The sequence below is a fragment of the Monodon monoceros genome, unplaced genomic scaffold (genome assembly GCF_005190385.1).
Source record: "Monodon monoceros isolate NGI ecotype Baffin Bay Population unplaced genomic scaffold, NGI_Narwhal_1 Super_Scaffold_13, whole genome shotgun sequence".
Classification (NCBI taxonomy): Eukaryota; Metazoa; Chordata; class Mammalia; order Artiodactyla; family Monodontidae; genus Monodon; species Monodon monoceros.
Genome location: NW_021703769.1, coordinates 45,244,928 through 45,263,417, shown reverse-complemented (window position 1 = coordinate 45,263,417; position 18,490 = coordinate 45,244,928). Strand labels below are relative to the sequence as shown.

The 18,490-nt window shown below is 42.8% G+C and overlaps 1 protein-coding gene across 6 annotated transcripts in view; it reads right to left on the bottom strand.

Moving 5' to 3' along the window:
- Positions 1-18,490, bottom strand: part of RALGAPA2 (Ral GTPase activating protein catalytic alpha subunit 2) — a 283,235-nt gene that overhangs the window by 218,109 nt on the left and 46,636 nt on the right. For 5 of the 6 annotated variants that reach the window (XM_029222062.1, XM_029222063.1, XM_029222066.1 and 2 more), the window contains exons 4-8: positions 17,940-17,997; positions 8,150-8,193; positions 5,578-5,755; positions 4,600-4,715; positions 1,284-1,422 (exon numbers count right to left, since the gene is read on the bottom strand). In XM_029222062.1, coding sequence (XP_029077895.1) covers positions 1,284-1,422; positions 4,600-4,715; positions 5,578-5,755; positions 8,150-8,193; positions 17,940-17,997 — 535 coding nt within the window. Of the gene's footprint in view, positions 1-1,283; positions 1,423-4,599; positions 4,716-5,577; positions 5,756-7,779; positions 7,797-8,149; positions 8,194-17,939; positions 17,998-18,490 lie in introns of those variants that run through there. The other variant, XM_029222067.1, reaches the window with a different exon arrangement.

Sequence of the window (18,490 nt, the reverse complement as noted above, 5' to 3'; positions counted from 1 at the left end):
ATTGCATTAGGTATTTTATAACCTAACATTACACTGATCAAATCTATCAATCTTTAGTTTTATATCCTTCTCCCTTTAGATGCATCCAAAGACATAGAATTAGTATAATCGACTTTATGTCTAAAAGAATTCAGACAGTCATGTTTCATCTTGGAGATATCAGACACCACCATTTCCAAAGAATTAATAAGAAGTCCACTTCTCATTCTTTAAACACCGTAATTAATATGAAAATGATATGGTATTGAATCTGAGACACCATTTGCTCTAAGTTCAACTCTCTTATGGAAATACCTGCGGCAGAAAAGTTCTCAACAAATCCCTTTTAATCTAAGGATAGTAACAATACACTATGTTTTCTACAATGAAATGGAGGACTTATAAAATCAGAAACAATTTTTGAAAAAATTACCCACAAATATATAGCTAGCAAAATACATACCCTGGTACCACTAAAAGTCAGCACTTCTACCACTTTCCAAGTGAGCCGAGCTTCAGCTGCTTCTCCTTGCCCAGGTGTGTGGGTGAACACACAGACACCCAAAGATAACTGAATTAGCTGTCCACACTCCCCAGATGTGTTAACGGCTGTTGTGACCTTTTCTCTTCCAAAACTGTTCTTGATCATTTATTTGAACTATTTTCACTCATTTTAAAATAATAGGGAGAGAAAGATTTGTCCACCACCCCACTCCCTCCGCCACCACTGCAAGGGATGCTTCTGTCCTATGCGTCCTCACCTCTCATAGAAGGAAAACCCTGGAAGCTAAATTAGAAATCCCTTTATGTTTCCTATCTCTCGGGGGCTCACCGTCCCTTGGTTCCCCAGTCACCCAAACATCTGTCCCTCCATTAGAAGCTGTGAGTAGCACCTGCTGGATGAAGGATCCAGTGCTGAAAAAGCCATACTGAGGGCAGCTCTGTGGCCTGTGCTGGCCTCATCCCTGGGCAAGGTCTGGGGTCTCCACACCCCACCACCCGTAAGAGTATACTTCAGGAAATTCAGGATTTTTTTACATTAAAAATTTTATTAAATGTAATTACACCAAAAATACCATGATATATATCAAATTACTTCTAAGTACAGGAGCCACAGATTCCCTTTATTGCTGTGAACTGAGGTAAATCTTAGTTTGTACAAATAGTTAAAATCATTCATTAGGAAACCGTAAACTTCTTACAACAAAGTTACCATTAAACATGAGAAAGAATGATTATTTTATTTAAAAATAATCAAAGTCCACTTTGGAAGAGGCGGGACACACAGCCCACTCAGTACTTACCAAGCACAGGCTTGTAGATGTTCGTTAACTTGGTAAATGATGGAAACAAATGAGGAAGGTAATACTTTCTAAACAATGTAAAAAGAAATTTGAAACCAGTCTCTTGATTCTCCTTGTGCTTCCACTCCAAGCTTGCGGCCTTCAGATAACACATGGGAAAAACATATATATAGTTACATTTCAGGTTAATGAACACTCAACTGAAATGCTGCTATGTTATTAAAATTCCTATCCTAAATAAAAAACGTGAGAAATAGCAGTGACAATTATGTAATAACATCTTAAAACTCAAAAGACGACAAGAAGGAATACTTCAAAACAAAACAGTAACTAGGTTAAAAACAGAATTTTTACCGGATATTCAAAAAAAAAAAAACAATGATACCGTATCTTTTTAAACTTGTCCTACTACATCATGCCCATATTTTTTTCTACATGTTGTCTGTAATGATTTAATGTTCTTTGTGCCCTTAAAATGTTCTGTCAGAAGTAATCAGGTGTTTTTTTTTTAATTCAAAAAAGGCCATTTACAGTAAACAAGAATTAAGGAAACAATCCCTTGCAAGAATTTTATCCAATGTTACCTACATGCAAAATCATTATCAAAACACAAAGCTATGGAATCTTGGAAAGGGCATGAAAAGCAATCCATAGGCTACATGTATAACTGAATCACTTCACTGTACACCTGAAACTAACACAGTATTGTAAAGCAACTGTATTTCAATTAAAAAAATAGAGCAATCCACAGGCTGGGATAAACCTGGCCTGCCAGCCCAGCTACAGATTAAGTTTAACCCCTTCACAGTGTCAAGACACTGTTTCCCCCTCAAATAACCAGTGCCGCATCCCCCAGTGGCAGCACTGCAAACAGCTCCCCCGCAGGGAGAGGCCCACACAGGCCAGGAGCCCAGATGGTGATGGGGGGGGGGGTCCTCCCACAACTGAGGGAAACGTGGCGTGAACAGGCCCTTAGAGAATGCTTGCCACTGGCCGTCACGCTTGTGAGGCCACAGTGCGCTCTAGAGCAGAGCTTCCTGACACCTTCCTGACTCGGCCCCCCCGGGGCACCTGCGGTCCAGGGAGGAGGGGCCGTGGCCGACCTAGGGCAGAGGGGCCCATGTCTCCCACCTGTCAGAAGCCCCCCGGGGTGAGGCAAGGGCGAAGCTCTGCTCCGAGGACCCACCCACCCAACAGGCCGAGGGAGGGAGGGGGTGGGCGGACACGCACACACAATCCTGCACACAGTGGAGGGGGGTCACCTCCACCCTCTACCAATCCTTCCTCTGATGGGGTCCCAGGGGCTACAGGACTCATCTGAGGTCACACATCTAGAATGAAACCCAAGTCCCCCAGCACATCCGGGTTCTGGCTACTTTGCTGCTCTCCTGGGATGGATGGAAAGCCCGACCCAACCACTCCTGACATATGGGGTTGAGAGGCGTGCAGGAGGGGCCGCACAGCTAGGACATGGGGCTCCCCGACGGCGACAGAAGCCAGGCCAGGCGCTCAGGATGTGGGAGTCCTGTGCCTACGGTGCTGCTAAAGGAATCGGGAAGAGGAGAGCACACAAGGTCGCCCCGCGGGACATGGTGGGCAGAAAGGGCAGTGAGAAACACAGTCTCCTAGAGAAAGGTGGAAAGGAGGAAAGGATGGGAGGGGAAGCATCACAGGAGGAGAGACCCTGACGAAGAAGGGGGTCCCCTGGAATCACCCGGAAGGTCAAGGACGACAAACACTCAAGTGTCCTTCTCTGGACCTGACACTAGAACCCTGTGCATCCCGGGTCCCTGATTTCGCGGTGACGGGGCAGAGGCAGGCGACAGCGGGTGTCAAAGGCCCATTGGGTGAGGAAGCGGACATGGCAGAGATTACACGTCAACAAACCAGGTTGGGACGGGAAGGACAGAGCCTGGACGACACCCCGGAGGAGCTCAGGGACCAGGGACATGTTTGCTGAGAGAAAAGAAGCAGTAGCTTTTTCCAAACCTCATCACTGTTCAGAAATACAGACCAAGAGACATAAATCCCCTAGTTTAGTTCTGTATTCAGCTGGTAAATTTCAGAGAAAGGACCACACGCCATAAAGCAGGCTGTGCTGACGGCAGGATGAGATCATTCCACGGGTTTCCTTCCAGGACCCCTGCCCGCTCTGCCCAATCATTCCGGACCCACCCGGTCAGCCTCGGGCTTGCTCCTCCCCCATCCTCCCACCAACAGGGGCAGGAAAGGAGCAAACAGACAAAAATCGTCAGATACTCTGAGATAACAGAAATACCTATACTGGTCTCTGTCCCTGGCTCCTGGCACAGAGGCCCTAACACCCTGGTCACTTCTAAGTGACAAGAGCTCTAGGCAACTCTGAAGGGGCTCCTGGACAGGGCTGGTCACCAGGAGGACAAGCCTCGGTCTGAAGCTTGGAATTTTCAACCTCTCCCCGCCCCCTGCCCCATTGTTCCAGAGGCGGGAGGGGGGCTGGAAATGGAGTTAATAATTCATCATGTCCCCGTGAAGAAGCTGCCAGAAAAATCCCAACAGCCTGGGTTTCAGGGAGTGTCCAGGCTGAACACATGGACACTCCAGGAGGGGAACGCACCCCCATCCACAGGGACAGAAGCCCCTGTGCCCCGGATGCCCCCAGACCTCACCCTGTATGTGTCTTCATCCGGTTGTTCACCCGTGTCCTCTATCATATCCTTTCATAAACTGGGAAATGTAAATCAATGTTTCCCGGAGTTCTGTGAGCCACTCAGAAAATGAATTGAACCTGAGGAGTGAGTCATGTGAACCTCTGATTTGTAGGCAGATTGAACAGAAGTCGTGGGCAACCTGGGGACCGACTCCCTGCGACTGGCATCTGAGGGGGTGGGGGCACATTAGAGGACTGAGTCCTTTCCTGTGAGACCTGAGGCCACCTCCAGGTAGAGAGTGTCGGAAGTGAGTTAAATTGTTAAGATACCCGGCTAGTGTCGCAGAGAATTACTAGGTGATTCAAATTCCACACGTTTGGTGAGCAGAAGTGTCATAAGTGAAGTGTTCTGTGTGAATAATATGAAACCATACGAAAGTAAAGGAGACAGATGGAGGATGGAATTGCGCCCTTTACGCACACATACACACACATACTAGTATGTAGGCCTGGTCTCTGCTGAAGTGTCCTGGCACACATTCTATGTTTAGTGAAATACCAAATAAAATCATCTCAAAGAAAAAGCAAAAATATAAAATATGAACAAAGAGGAAGAAAAGAGGCAATGTTTTCTCCTTCCTACTGAGAATACGACCATCACTGAATTATCCACGATTTTGCTCATACCTGAGTAACCATATATTTCAACAGTATTTGAAGAAAAAAGCATGTTTGGTCCTCAGTGATCTTTTCCCCTGATATGGCTGGCAGGAGTGGTGTGATTTCTTCTGGATATATCTTTGCTGCAGAGTGGAAAATAATGAAACCTCTTTCACCAAAGTTAAATTTCAAACAGGGCTTTGAAAAATGGCCTCTATTAAAATACATGTACCTCACTTTGCTGTACAGCAGAAACTAACACAACATTGTAAATCAACTACACTCCGATAAAAATTTCAAAAAAATAAAATAAAATATATGTACCAACCACTGGAACTGCTCACACTTCAGGCCAGGCCCATCTGACACAGGGGACAGAGGCCCATGAAGCCTCCTCCCACACTGGACCATTCTTTTCCCTTTCACATTCTGCTCTGGCCAGCCCAAGATCAAATACCTGTCACTGGGCAATAAAGTGATAGGCAGTAATAAATCAGTGGCCCTAATGAGCAAGTTCCTTGAAAACTCACTGGGCACAAACAGCTGGCATTAATAGTCCGGTGAGGCCACCACTGTCCTTCCATGAATGCTGCATGAAAATACACAGCTGGCAACAAAGAGCCTGGGGGAGCAGATGAACGCCCACTTATAGAACAATCGCGATGAGGGCAACAGGCAGCAGTTTGGGAGGCGGATTTAAATCTCATTAACAGCAACAAAAGCACTCACTCCGGACGTACCATGCGTCTCTGCTCCTGCCAACAGCCGTCCCCTCCCTTCCGTTCCTGTTTCCACCACTCCAGTAAATTTCTCCTGTCATCATTTCATATAAAACAGGCTCCAACTCTGTCAGTTCTAATGTTTGTAAGAATCTACTGTGAGTACAAAACATGACTACCCATCTATGAAACCAAGGTTTCTATTCAGGAAAAGGACAGACCAAGGAATTTCTCAACGCAACTTGGAGGGTTGTTTCCACCTGTAAGATGTGCCACCATCACTCACCGTCAGCTGCGCTGGGGCCAGGATTGATGAGTGTCTCCAGTGTACAGGGCCCCCTGGACGACATGATGGCTGGGAAACCGGGCACCAGGCAAGCAAAGATCAGCACCTGCTCTTCTGCACAGTTTGTCTGAAGTGCTTGAAGCCACAGGAGATACAGCCTGATTCCTTCACACCTTATCTAAAAACAATATCAAAGGCAACAAAAGTAAATACGTACATGTATTTGTAGGAATGCATTGCAATGTAGCATTAGTTCTGGGGGAAAATAAACTAGAAGCTAAAAGCATTACTGAAGTCCTGCACCAAGTCCTTCCCTGAGTGACAAGGAAGCAAGGGCACTGCAACCCAGCACGAGGGCCAGAGTGCCTGAGCTCCAGTGCAGCCTCAGCCACTTTCTAGCTTTAGCTGTGAGCCGTGGAGGACCACTTAACTCCTCTGTGCCTCAGCGCCCCCATCTGTAAAACAGGGACGATAACAGAGTTTACCACAAAGTGCTGGTATGGGGTGAAGTGAGTTAGAACTGCCCAGCTCACATAAGTGCTACCTAAGCATTTCCTATAAGCAGTATTTCATTCTTCATGGCAACAGCACCCATACCATCAACGCTTGAATACTCATGAAAACAATGCAAAGAGAATCGTCCTCCAAACTTACACTGCGCTTTGGATAGAATTTTTGTCATGGCACTACATTATGCACATGTATGATGTTCTTGAAAATCAGAACACTTAGAGCTGAATAGGACCCTGAAGACCTGGCTCCCCTGTCTGTGTCCCTACTCTATTCTCTCCTACACTTTGCCATGCGCCAAATCGTTGGCATCATCGGTACAAAATATCAATATAGGCAGATGTGCCCTTTTTCCTCCTCTGCACTTACTTTCAACTTCCCATTCCAAGAATTCATAAACACAGGTAACTCCATTTTTATATTCCTAAATGGCTGGGAAGATGATGTCAATAAAAGAGGTTAAATAAGCAAAGGAGATGAAAAAAATGTCAGACGCAGCTGAAAGACATAGTGAGCTCCAAATACAGGTAACTGAGGGGCTGCCTGATCTCCTTTCAGTGACACCAAAGTGGTGCTGATTCCTCCACAGCAAGTGTTCAAGCCAAGCCCCAGGCTCTGCAGGAAAGGTAAGAGGAGGAGGAGAGGGAGGGAGGGAGAGAGGGAGAGAGGGAGAGAGGGAGAGAGAAAAGCTTGGCTGACCCCCCAGAGAAGTCAAATACACCAAGACAGATACCCCATCAACACTGATCCCATGACACCCTTCCAGACATGCCCTGGACTCAGCACTGCTCTGCTCTGCTCTGCTCAGCCACTCACACCTGCCCAGCAGGTAAGATGAGCGGTGACGATGCTGAATACATAATGCTATTCAGCACCCAACAAAAAATGACAGGGCTCTATGTATATCTAACCAAATTATATCAAATTTAACAAGAGAAAATTTTCTACATACTCCGATCACAAATCGCCAATTTTTTATGTTAACTACATTAAGATAATTAAATATAAATAAGTCCAATAATAAACACAAGATAAGCTGGTAAGTTTTAGCTATAAGACCATTAATTAAAATAGGAGGGACAAAATATGGAACAGTCACGAAACTAGGGACAGCTCATCTCTTTTTTCCAACAGGTAAGAGAGAGTGAACCTATTAAAGGCACGCACATAAATTAAATAGCTATGAAGTGAATTATCTTCCATAAAACATACATCCCAGGCTGGCTTCTTTTGCCACTTACGTTTTAGGGTCATCTTATTCCAGCATCAAATGGTATACTTTTATAAAAGGCACATTCATTATAAATAAGCCAATTTTAACTTAAATTACAAGATCAACCCGCTGCAAATAAACATTCAAGAGTCAGCCTCTGCTGCTCTTTTTCCCCACAAGTGTTCTCAAAAAGAGCAAAAAATAGGGCTTCCCTGGTGGCGCAGTGGTTGAGAGTCCGCCTGTCGATGCAGGGGACACAGGTTCGTGCCCCGGTCCGGGAAGATCCCACATGCCGCGGAGCGGCTGGGCCCGTGAGCCATGGCCGCTGAGCCTGCACGTCCGGAGCCTGTGCTCCGCAACGGGAGAGGCCACAAAAGTGAGAGGCCCGCGTACCGCAAAAAAAAAAAAAAGCAAAAAATAATTGAGAGACAACTATAATTTTTAACAACAAGATTACTGGGGTGAACAGAATCAGGTACATTAGCTCTGAAGCTTAGGGAGGATCTGGTTCAACTTCTCTTTTCTGATGATACAGCTGAAGCAGTCAGCACCTCGCCGGTGGTCCCCTGGCTGCACAGGGCAGAATAGAAATTAGAACGCAGGATTCCAAACTCCGAATGCCAAGCCGCTTTCTCCTACTAATGTTTAAAATGTCTAGCACAATAAATTATTATGTAAGTATAAAACTCTAACAATATTTGTCATATCATTTCTCAATTAAAATAAAAATTAAGTTAAATGGCTTTTAAAGATTTTGTTTTTCAAAATGGCCTAATTTTGTCACTTTATGGCATGAATAAGTTTAAGAGTAATTAAAAAAGCCATTACACTTTCATCTAAAATAAATACCTTAATAGAATTTCCAGTGTGTAGAAGCTTCTTTAACGTTGAGCCTGAAAGTTTAAAACAATGAATTAGAAATGGAGTATGTGAATGCATATCTAAGACCTATTTTTTAAAAATTAGTTTTAGAAAGAAAAAATGCACTTATGACAAAAGATATCATTTTTAAAAAATAAAAGGAAAGAAGGCTGACCTTCAGAAGCAAAGCAATGTCATAGAAGGAGAGATGTTGTTAGGATAAAAATACTTTAAGTATGAACCTCTTCAAAATTCTTTTAAAAGAGTCAAAGTGATTGATATTAAGGTAACCCAAATGCCCACAGTGGATTATGTGCAAATGTCTCTGTCAGGCACAAAATGAATGATTTCTTTAAATCTCTAAAGGAAAACATAATATAAAACTACCACTCACAAAACATTTTTACAAGACCATTTTGCAAATATTCAGGACAGCATGTCTCTCTCTTTGCAATGACAACCACATTTATGGGTTCTGTCCATCAATAAATCATCTAGCAGAGCACTTAGGTCACTGCTGAGGAGAGGAATTCAAGGTTTCATCAGAACTACACCAGCTGGTGCTGCAGCCCACTTGGGGGAGAAGTCTTCCTCATGAGGACAGAGACATAGTACCTATTACTCGCTAGATGTGTTCATGCCTTTAGCATAGAGATGGCTTGGCAACCACATCTCAGTATCACATGTAGCCCCTAAATGAGATATCAACCTCGAAAAGGAAGTAATCTTTTTTTTTTTTCTTTTTTTTGCAGTACGCGGGCCTCTCACTGTTGTGGCCTCTCCCATTGCGGAGCACAGGCTCCGGACGCGCAGGCTCAGCGGCCATGGCTCACGGGCCCAGCCGCTCCGCGGCATGTGGGATCTTCCCGGACCGGGGCATGAACCCGTGTCCCCTGCATCAGCAGGCGGACTCTCAACCACTGCACCACCAGGGAAGCCCCGGAAGTAATCTTTTAAAATAAAAATAAATTGGAAGTCTTAAGCGAGAGAACCTTTTTTCCCAATTTTTTTGAGAAAAAAAAATTATTTCGATTTCCTGATGGAAAGTTCTGTGCAATATTTTAAAATTGGATATCAAGACACTTTACACCACCAACATATTTTGAAGAAATAGAGCCAGTGCCTCGACAACTGCTACAGGTTGTATCTATGTGGACAGATACACGTATGTCAGTTAAATGCATACACTTTAGGAATTCATTACCTAGAATGAAATCACTGGCTTTCTGAAGGAACCTTGTACAGCTATCTGCTGTACTGTTGATAACACCTAACGCTGGGCTCGGTGGGAACTCACCATCGTCGTGACTAGGTTGCAGCACTGAATTACTAATGGTTTGTGATGAAGTAGGAAGTTAAAACACCCACTTCCCTCCACATCTGTCACCAAAGCACGTCTAGTGATTTGGGGTCCAGAGTCAGCATTGACTAGGCTGGGCTCTCTCACAGCTGAGCCCTGAGTGCCTGTGCTCACAGGACTACTTATCCCACACCTGTCCTCCACCTGGTCCTCGTCCCTCGCCTCCCTGTTCATCCACTCTTGGACCAAGCCCACTCTGCCTCAGCTTAGTATTTGCTCCATTATGTCCATGAGGACCTCCCAAGGCTTGGCAGAGCCGGCAGAACCTCACCTCCTGGGAGACTCGGGATAAAGTCTTCACAGCTCTCTTCCCAGACATCCGGCAAATCCATCATCTTGCAACACATTCTCAGAAACAGTTTCTCCTGCTCATTGTGTGTGACCACGGGGGGGTTGTCAGTCCTTCCTTCCCCTTCTTGAAATGGGCTCAACATTTTTATTTTAAACTCTCAGCCTACCCATAGTTGCCTATATCTACACTTCTCTACACAGGGAGGAGAAAATACATAGGAAAAGGACAGACTTTACAAAGAGACATAGAGAATCTATGCCCCGTATCTGTCAACAGTACCCTACTTTTTGAAATGATTCTGTTAATTCGTTACAGCAGCAATAGAAAACTAATATATATATATTTGATCTATTCCATCCTGCTGTATTCAGAAACTCTCAGATGTGTGAGGCAGTGCAGCTTAGCAGTTGCAAGCCAGATTCAGGAGCCAGACTGCTAGGGTTCAAATCTAGGTTCTGTGCTTACTGTGTAACCTGGGTCACTTACTTACTTTCACCATGCCTGAGTTTTCTCATCTGTAAAATGGGATAATAACAGTGCCTACCAGAGAGCACTGTAATGAGGTTTAAATGAGTTTATATACAGGCTTAGAACAGTGTCTGGTACATGCGAAGCACATTCCCCCCGAAAGACAGGGCATCAGCTATTCTTTAAGGACCTCTTTTTAAATAAGATCAACATTAGAAAGAAAAATGTGTGCAGTGCAGGCACATGTCAGAGGGTTTCAACATGAGAATTGGTGATGAGTACCTGAGAGCCTTCCCTGGTCACGTTAGGTATTTCTTAAAGACCCTAAGTTCACAAAGATATTTCTACTTTTACTTTACCATTATGAAATCAGTTTCATTTTAATTTCAAAAAGTTTCTCTCTGTATATCATTCCTGTTTGGATTTTTAAACTCCTCAACCAAACTGTGATTATACCCACCTCCATCTCTTTTATGTGCCTCTTCAAGCCTACTGATTACCACTATATTGACTCATGTGAAAAAAGAATAAATGAATGAGTACAGTAAAGTAGTTGAAAAACATTGAAAAATCAAAAAGCTCAATATTGAAAAATGAAAAAGTATTATGAAAAATCACACTAGTTTAAATATTTATAACACAGAATGTATTTTAATTTTACTTTCCTGGCTTTAATGGAAGCAAATTAATCAATGTTTTCAAAGTCTACTTCTTTGCTTATCTCACTGATAAGTGCTTGAAGATTTCTCCTGATAAAGTGGCAATCTTTTCAAGATCTTTTAAAGATATTTTTAAGGCCACAATTTCACAAAGACGTGTCAAATCTAACTTTAACATTATAAAACCCTTCCTTATTTATCTTTAATTAAAAAAAAACCTCCCTCTGTGTATGCATCGTGCCTCAAGCCAATTAATAAGCGATGGCAGTATGACATCAGAGAAGGGGCAAGAGCATGGAGGAATGCCAAGTGGGTGCTGGTGTACAAGCTCTGCTGAAAGTGCCAGTAGAGCAGAAGCACAGGACTTTCTGGCACTACAACATCTAAGCACAGGGGAGCAGCAGTCTACCGGAGGAAGCTGAAATTAACAATGATTATCTCAAAATGAATCAAGGGCCTAAATGTGAAATATATAACTATAAAACTTCTAGAAGGAAACACAGGAGATCTTTGTGATCTTGGGTTAGGCAAAGATTCCTTAGACATGACACCAAAAGCATAATCCATAAAAGCAAAATTGGTAAACTGGATTTCATCAAAAGTAAAAACTTCTACTCTTTGAAGGACACTATTAAAGAAATGAAAAGATGAGCCAGAGCCAGGAAGACAGTATTTTCAAATCATATATTTGATTGAAACACTTATAACTAGAATATGTGAAGAATTCTTAAAATTCAGTATTGGGGGGAAACCCTCAATTTAAAAATAGGCAATAGATTCAAAGATACACTTCACCAAAGACATACAGGTGGCAAATAGCGCATGAAAAGATGCTCAAGATCATTAGTCGTTAGAGAAATGCAAATTACAACCACAACGAGATACCACTACCGCTAAAATTAAAAGACTGATAAGACTAAGTGTTGGTGAGAATGTGGAGTAATCGGAACTCTCACACTGCTGGCAGGAATGTAAAATGGTACAACCACTTGGGAAAATAGTCTGGCAGTTAAACACATGCCTTTATTTGATTCAGCCATTCCATTCTCAAGAGACTGGAAAGCACATGTCCACACACAAAGACTTGTACACAAATGTTTACAGTAGCTTTATTTGTAGCCACATACTAGAAACAACCCAAAGGCCCATCATCAAATGAATGGATAAAAAAACTATGGTATATCCATTCAATGGACTACTGTACAACTTAGAAATAAAAAGGAATGAACTATTAATACATGCACCAACACAGATGACTCTCAAAATAATTGTATTGAGTGAAAGAAGCCAAACAAAAAAGAGTACACTGCATGATTCTATTTCTATAAGACTCTAAAAAATCAAACTATAAGGACAAAAAGCACATCAGTGGTTGCCTGGGGACTGGGGGGTGAGCTGGGGAAGGGTGGAATGGGGCAGGAGGAAACTTTTGGGAGTGATGGCTATGTTCATTATCTTGATTGCAGCAATGGCTGCACAGGTGTATACCTACGCTTAAACTTATGAAAATGTATATTTTAAACATGTACAATTTGTTTTATGTCAATTATACTTTTAAAAAGCTGTATTTAAAAAAAAAAAAACAGAGCAGGTAGCCTGGAAATGACTGAGTGAAAGATCAGGGATGGAGATTGTGGTCAGACAGAGATCTGCATCATGACAAGGCTTGGAAGAGAAGTCAGGAAGCCACAGAAGGCGAGGGGGTCAAGGGGCTGATGGGTAGCTATGGCTGCCATGAAGGAAAAGGACTGAGAGAGAGTAAAGCCGTTAAAAAAGAAAAGTAAGTGAGCAGAAGATCAGAGGACATGGCAACAACAAGAGAAGAAGGCAGCATCGTCAAGGGAGAGAGGTTTCCGTAGAAGGGGTGGTGGATGAGGTCTGGAATGGGCCTTGAAGGAAAAAAGACCGTGGTCTCACCCCCATACCCCTGAGGGAGACAGAGAAGCATCAGAGAAAACCCAGGTTTCTGCAGCCAAGGAGATGAAAGCAAGAGGCCGAGGCTGTAGGGCTGTCGCTTAACCCAAGAAGAGGGCTTCCGGAGGGCAGAGCACAAAGGCGAAAGAGGGGAAGAAACGCAGAGCAGTGATGGGGGAAGCACCCGAAGGAGGATGCTGGGAGGACACCAAGTGAGCTGCCAGGGCATCAGGCCCAGCCAGCCCTCAGTGGGCACGAGGCACACAGGGCCCCGGACTTAGCCCAGCCTGGCTGTGATGCACCCTGAGGGAGTCCTGGTGTGAAGTGCCTGGGGAGCCCCCGCTCCCTCGGGAAGAGTGGGCTGACGGGGCGGGGCCCTGGGAGGGCTGTCAGACTCAGACTCCCAAAGAGTGAGCAGCAGAAACTATGAGAAATGAGCCTCAGAGAGTGTGTTCACATCCCAGGCAATGTGAGCCCACTGGGTAGCCCGGGGTATACCCAATGCAAGGATACTCTTTAAAAGCCATAAACATATTTGCAGTTTAGTTATGCACCTGGTTTTTATACTATGTATAAGAAAAACCTAGTTGAACAAACTGGATTCAGTGACTCATATATAAAAACCATGTATGAAGTTTTGTACATGTGTGAACTTTTATTAATTGAGCCTGCTCCTTTAAGCCCAAAGGTTATTTATTTTTTAAACATTTTTAATATAAAACATCTCTAATATGAAACATATACTTTCATCCACTCGGCAAACATTTACTGAGTACAGATGCAGCACTATACACTGAATGGGACAGAAAATCTTTATAGAAGCTCAGGAGTAGTAAACCTTCTTAAAGTGAACACATGTATAACTTGAGTCCTGTACTAAGACACATGGGCACATGAAGGGGTGCCACAGCCTGCCCTTGTACCAAATATCCCTGGTTTGCTGCTGTGCCATTCTTTGTCATCATCTCACTCCCTGTCAGTTCTCAGTATTACTCTCAGATAAGGCTTCAAGCAGCCACGTTTACCCACCATGATTTACTACTGGCCTAAAATGGACTTCAAGAAAAATCTAATAAACACATTTTTTTCCATTTGTAATTAGTAATGGAAATTTGCAAATAGTTGAGTAACAGGCCAGCATATATCAAGAGTTCATAAGTGCTGTGTCAGCCATTTCCCTAATCTCCTTACTCTCCAAACATCACTTGAATCAGTATCTCCAGATGCTCAGAATAATGAGCCAGTGTTCATTTCACACTGCAAGCCTTAGAGTTCAAATATGTTCCTTGTTCACAGATTTACAGCAAGGAGCCAGCCTTAAAAACCTTACAGATAGGCTTCCCTGGTGGCACAGTGGTTGAGAGTCCGCCTGCCGATGCTGGGGACACGGGTTCGTGCCCCGGTCCAGGAAGATCCCACATGCCGCGAAGCGGCTAGGCCTGTGAGCCATGGCCGCTGAGCCTGTGCGTCCAGAGCCTGTGCTCCGCAAGGGGAGAGGCCACAAGAGTGAGAGGCCCGCGTACCGCAAAAACAAACAAACAAAAAAAACAACCTTACAGACTATTTTTTCCCTCTAAGAACACTTTTAAGAGAAATAGAATGTCTCTCTTTGCTACAGACAAAACATGATGACAAGATAAGAAGCCGACTTCAAAAACTGTGGCAATTGATGTTTCGAATTATCTCCCTCCTTCTCAGGGTAAAATGTGGCTATCGGGTGGGTCTGAGAGCTTCTAAGACTTGCAGATGCAGGAGTTGCTCATATTTTCGGCTTCTGTGCTAGTAACATTGTCATTTGTACTGTGGGGCAGGAAGCATGCTGTGTCAGTGCTGTGAAAACCAAACTCCAAGGTGCTAACCCAATATTTCAGAGTACCTTGGCCCCTACCAGGCCCAATTAACATTTAATTAAGACGTTTACACAGCAGTGTTCTTCCTATTAGGTAAGGAATACCAGATATCTAAATAGAATGCGAAAACCTGCAATAAGGGAGCTTAGGTCCCTAAACTGTCAGGCGCTGGGAAAAGCTTCCTGTCCTGACCCCAGAGGTTTTGCACATGTCAAGACGCCAGTGCTAAGAAGAGATCCAAGGCACATTCTCTCCCTTTGATATCTGGTATTTCCCTACAGTTTCTTACTTTCTATAACGAACTTGGTCAAGATCTTGAGTGACAAATAGCAACAGTTTTAACAGGTCCAAACAAACTGGGAAGAATGCAAGAGGTACAGCTGAGGTATTAAAAAAAAAAAAAATGTGTAGAATTACAAATCCACAGTCGCTTACTGGCGATTTCAAAATCCAAAAAGCTATGAAAACAGAAACTTTTCTGTGTAACTCTTTTTTGTTTTTACATTTTCATTTTTTTTATTGGAGTATAGTTGCTTTACAATGTTGTGTTAGTTTCCACCGTACAGCAAAGTGGATCAGCTACACGTATACATATATCCCCTCTTTTTTGGATTTCCTTCCCATTTAGGTCACCACAGGGCACTGAGTAGAGTTCCCTGTGCTGTGCGGTACAGTAGGTTCTCATTAGATATCTATTTTATACATAGTATCAATAGTGTATAGATGTCAATCCCCATCTCCCAATTCATCCCACCACCCCCCCTTACCCCCTTGGTATCCATACGTTTGTTCTCTATGTATGTCTCTACTTCTGCTTTGCAAATAAGATCATTTATACCATTTTTTTAAATTCCAAATATATGCATTATATTCGATATTTGTTTTTCTCTTTCTGTGTCATTCTTTAGTGGACAAGACCTGACGTGACCTGAACTCATGCGGTGGCAACACCGGGCTAGCCTGAGGCTATTTGGGGTGTAGTTATCTCACAATAATGAGTACTTACACCTCAGGCTACAGAAAACCTGACACTCTGGGTTACAGGGTGCTGCCCAGGCCCCTGGGGGTTACTTACAGACACTAATGTTGACTCGATGGTCGTTATACACCCACGCACCACAGCGCCATTCTGAAATCTGAGAAACTCTGATTCAACCCACGTCTAGCCTGGAGAGCATCAGAAAAGGGATGTGGGCCCATCGCAACACCAACTTCTACCCAGTTCGATAAATCGCGCAAAAATTTACTTACCTGAAAAAAGCCTGTTTGATTCAAGCATTAAGTATACAAGTGTCAATAATAAGGATGACTTGATACACAAATGCTCATTCTTGAACGTCCTTGGACATGATGCATTCTGACTGAGTTACAGAGCTGGCTTATTCTACACAACGGACAAAGATAACACCTGCTCTCCCAGGGGCTCAGGAGACCTGGCGCTCTGCAGTCCCCGAGCCAGAAGTCACTGTTCTCAGAAAGATACTCTTAAACTGGGTACCAACGCTACTTGTACCAGCAATTGTAACCAGCCCACGAGGTCCTGGGCAGAGTTGAAGTGATACTACACACTGCCTAATGGGTACCTAAAGTTTCACAACACAAGTGGCAAGTTAATTTCCACACGTAGTTCTAGTAAGTTCATTCATGCTGAGGGGAGCCTACTAGTCTTCAGACATTGTAAAGTATTATCTGAAGAAAATGAGGGTGGTTTTCACACAGACGACATAAACAACATTGAAGGATTATAGGGAGCACAGATAAACACTGCATGCAGGTATTTTTCACTGTCATCCATTCCTGCTGTACTGCAGAGCATCACATCCCTGTGATGTCACTCTTATACTTAATGTTTAATTTTTTTTTAATTTTTACCTTAATTTAAATACAGAAGGTCAAAGCATCAGTTAAACAGAAAGGCTATCAACAACTCTAAAGTTTAAAGAAAAACTTTCTTTGTGTGTTTGAAAGCTTGAAAGACCAAGGCACGATCTTAAGATAACGATTCATTCATTCAGTTCAATAGTGTGCTTAGTATATATACTTTACCTTCTTCACATTTATAACATTTATAACATATAACTTTAAATAATTCAGTTTATATAAAGATCGGTTACAGTTTTCACATAAATAATCCTAAATTAAGTTTAGGACCCTGAACTTTGGAACATCCCCTGACTGTGCCACGTTCTTTCAGGTTCCCTATCATTTTCCTATTGATCTCTCACCTGGAAAGCCCTTCCCACACTCATCTTTCAAGGCTCAGATTGAAATGACCTCTTTCAAAGGCTTCCTCAATCCCTCTGAATAGGATTATTCAACTTTTCTTCTTTGCTCCCATTACACTTCTTGTAGAGCAATGATCATACTGTACTCGTTTTTTCTCACCTAATCCCCGTTAGGCAACCAGCTTACATAATACAGTATGGTGAGATGCTCTGTTTTTGCCTCTCTCCCTCAATAAATATTTGAAAAGTCTCTCCCTCAATAAAAGTCTCTCCCTCAATAAATATTTGAACGAATGAATGATCTAATAGTTAAGATTCCACTATAAGGTCATGCTCTCCTCAAATATGACCACCTGGTAAGGCAGAAGAGTTACAGGAAATGTCAGAGTCCTCTAAGGCAGGAGGACTGAACCGGACACTCTATTTAAAGATAAGGTAGAATTCACAATCAATGCCACAAATTACTCTTGTTGTACTGTGAATAGTAAATTGAGAGTAAACTGTGAGATGTCGAGAACTGGACAGAAGGGCAGCCACGGTAACTTGCTTTATTTCAAGTTCCCTCTTGCTGCCACATTCTAAAACGGTCAAACAAAATAATTCTGAGTCCGTGATAAAGGCCTGAAGAACAAGATACTCTTGCAAGAAAAAAATGTAAAATTATTTAAGTAAAATACTCCAGATCAGCTTTACGTGCACAGGAATCCCCTGGGACTCTTGTTGGAAAAGCAGGCTGTAATTCAAGAGGTCTGGCTGGGGCCTGAGATTCTGCATTTTCTAACAAGCTCTCAGGTGAGGTTGAGGCTGCTGGTCTGTGAACCACTTTTAGAGCAGGAGACAGACGATGCACTTCCCTCTGAAGGCCAGGTGGGACTGTCTCAGCTTTAATTGGCACACTTATTAATATTCCCTGCTGTAACCTATCTTGATGGTGCTGATTATACAAAACAATACTGAAAATACTATTGGAAGAAATCTATATTACTTAACATTTTTGTAATTGTTCTTACCTATACTCTGGTAATGCCATCGAAAGAAAATTCGTTCAGGTAGAAACTGCAGTATTTTCTATAAAACAAACAAACGAAAATTCAGAAGATATAAAGAGAAAATAAACAACAAATGAAATTACACATTTTCATGTTAGCCCATAGTACATGCTGTATATCTATATATATCTATATAGATATATTTCAGAAAAGAAAAAAAAACTTCATAATAACATAAATATTGCACTTTATTTTGGACCCCAGTGGGACAGTCTCTTTTACTTGCCCCAAGCAAACTTCCTTCCCTGAATGTTTTAAAGAGATTACTGTCCCAACTTGAATTCTCCCTATAAGAAAGAAAAGAGAAAAAAAAACCTGAAGTGATCATTTTATCTTAATTAAATCACAGCCATTGCTTAAATATTACAAGAATAAGCTCTCAAATGCCAGATTCTCTAGGTGTCTTCTTTTTCACCTTCCACTTCCCATTTTCATTAAAATCCTCGCTGGTCTCTGGACAAGAAACGGAATTGGGAAGAAAGATGAACAACAAAAAGGATAAGACCTTACTC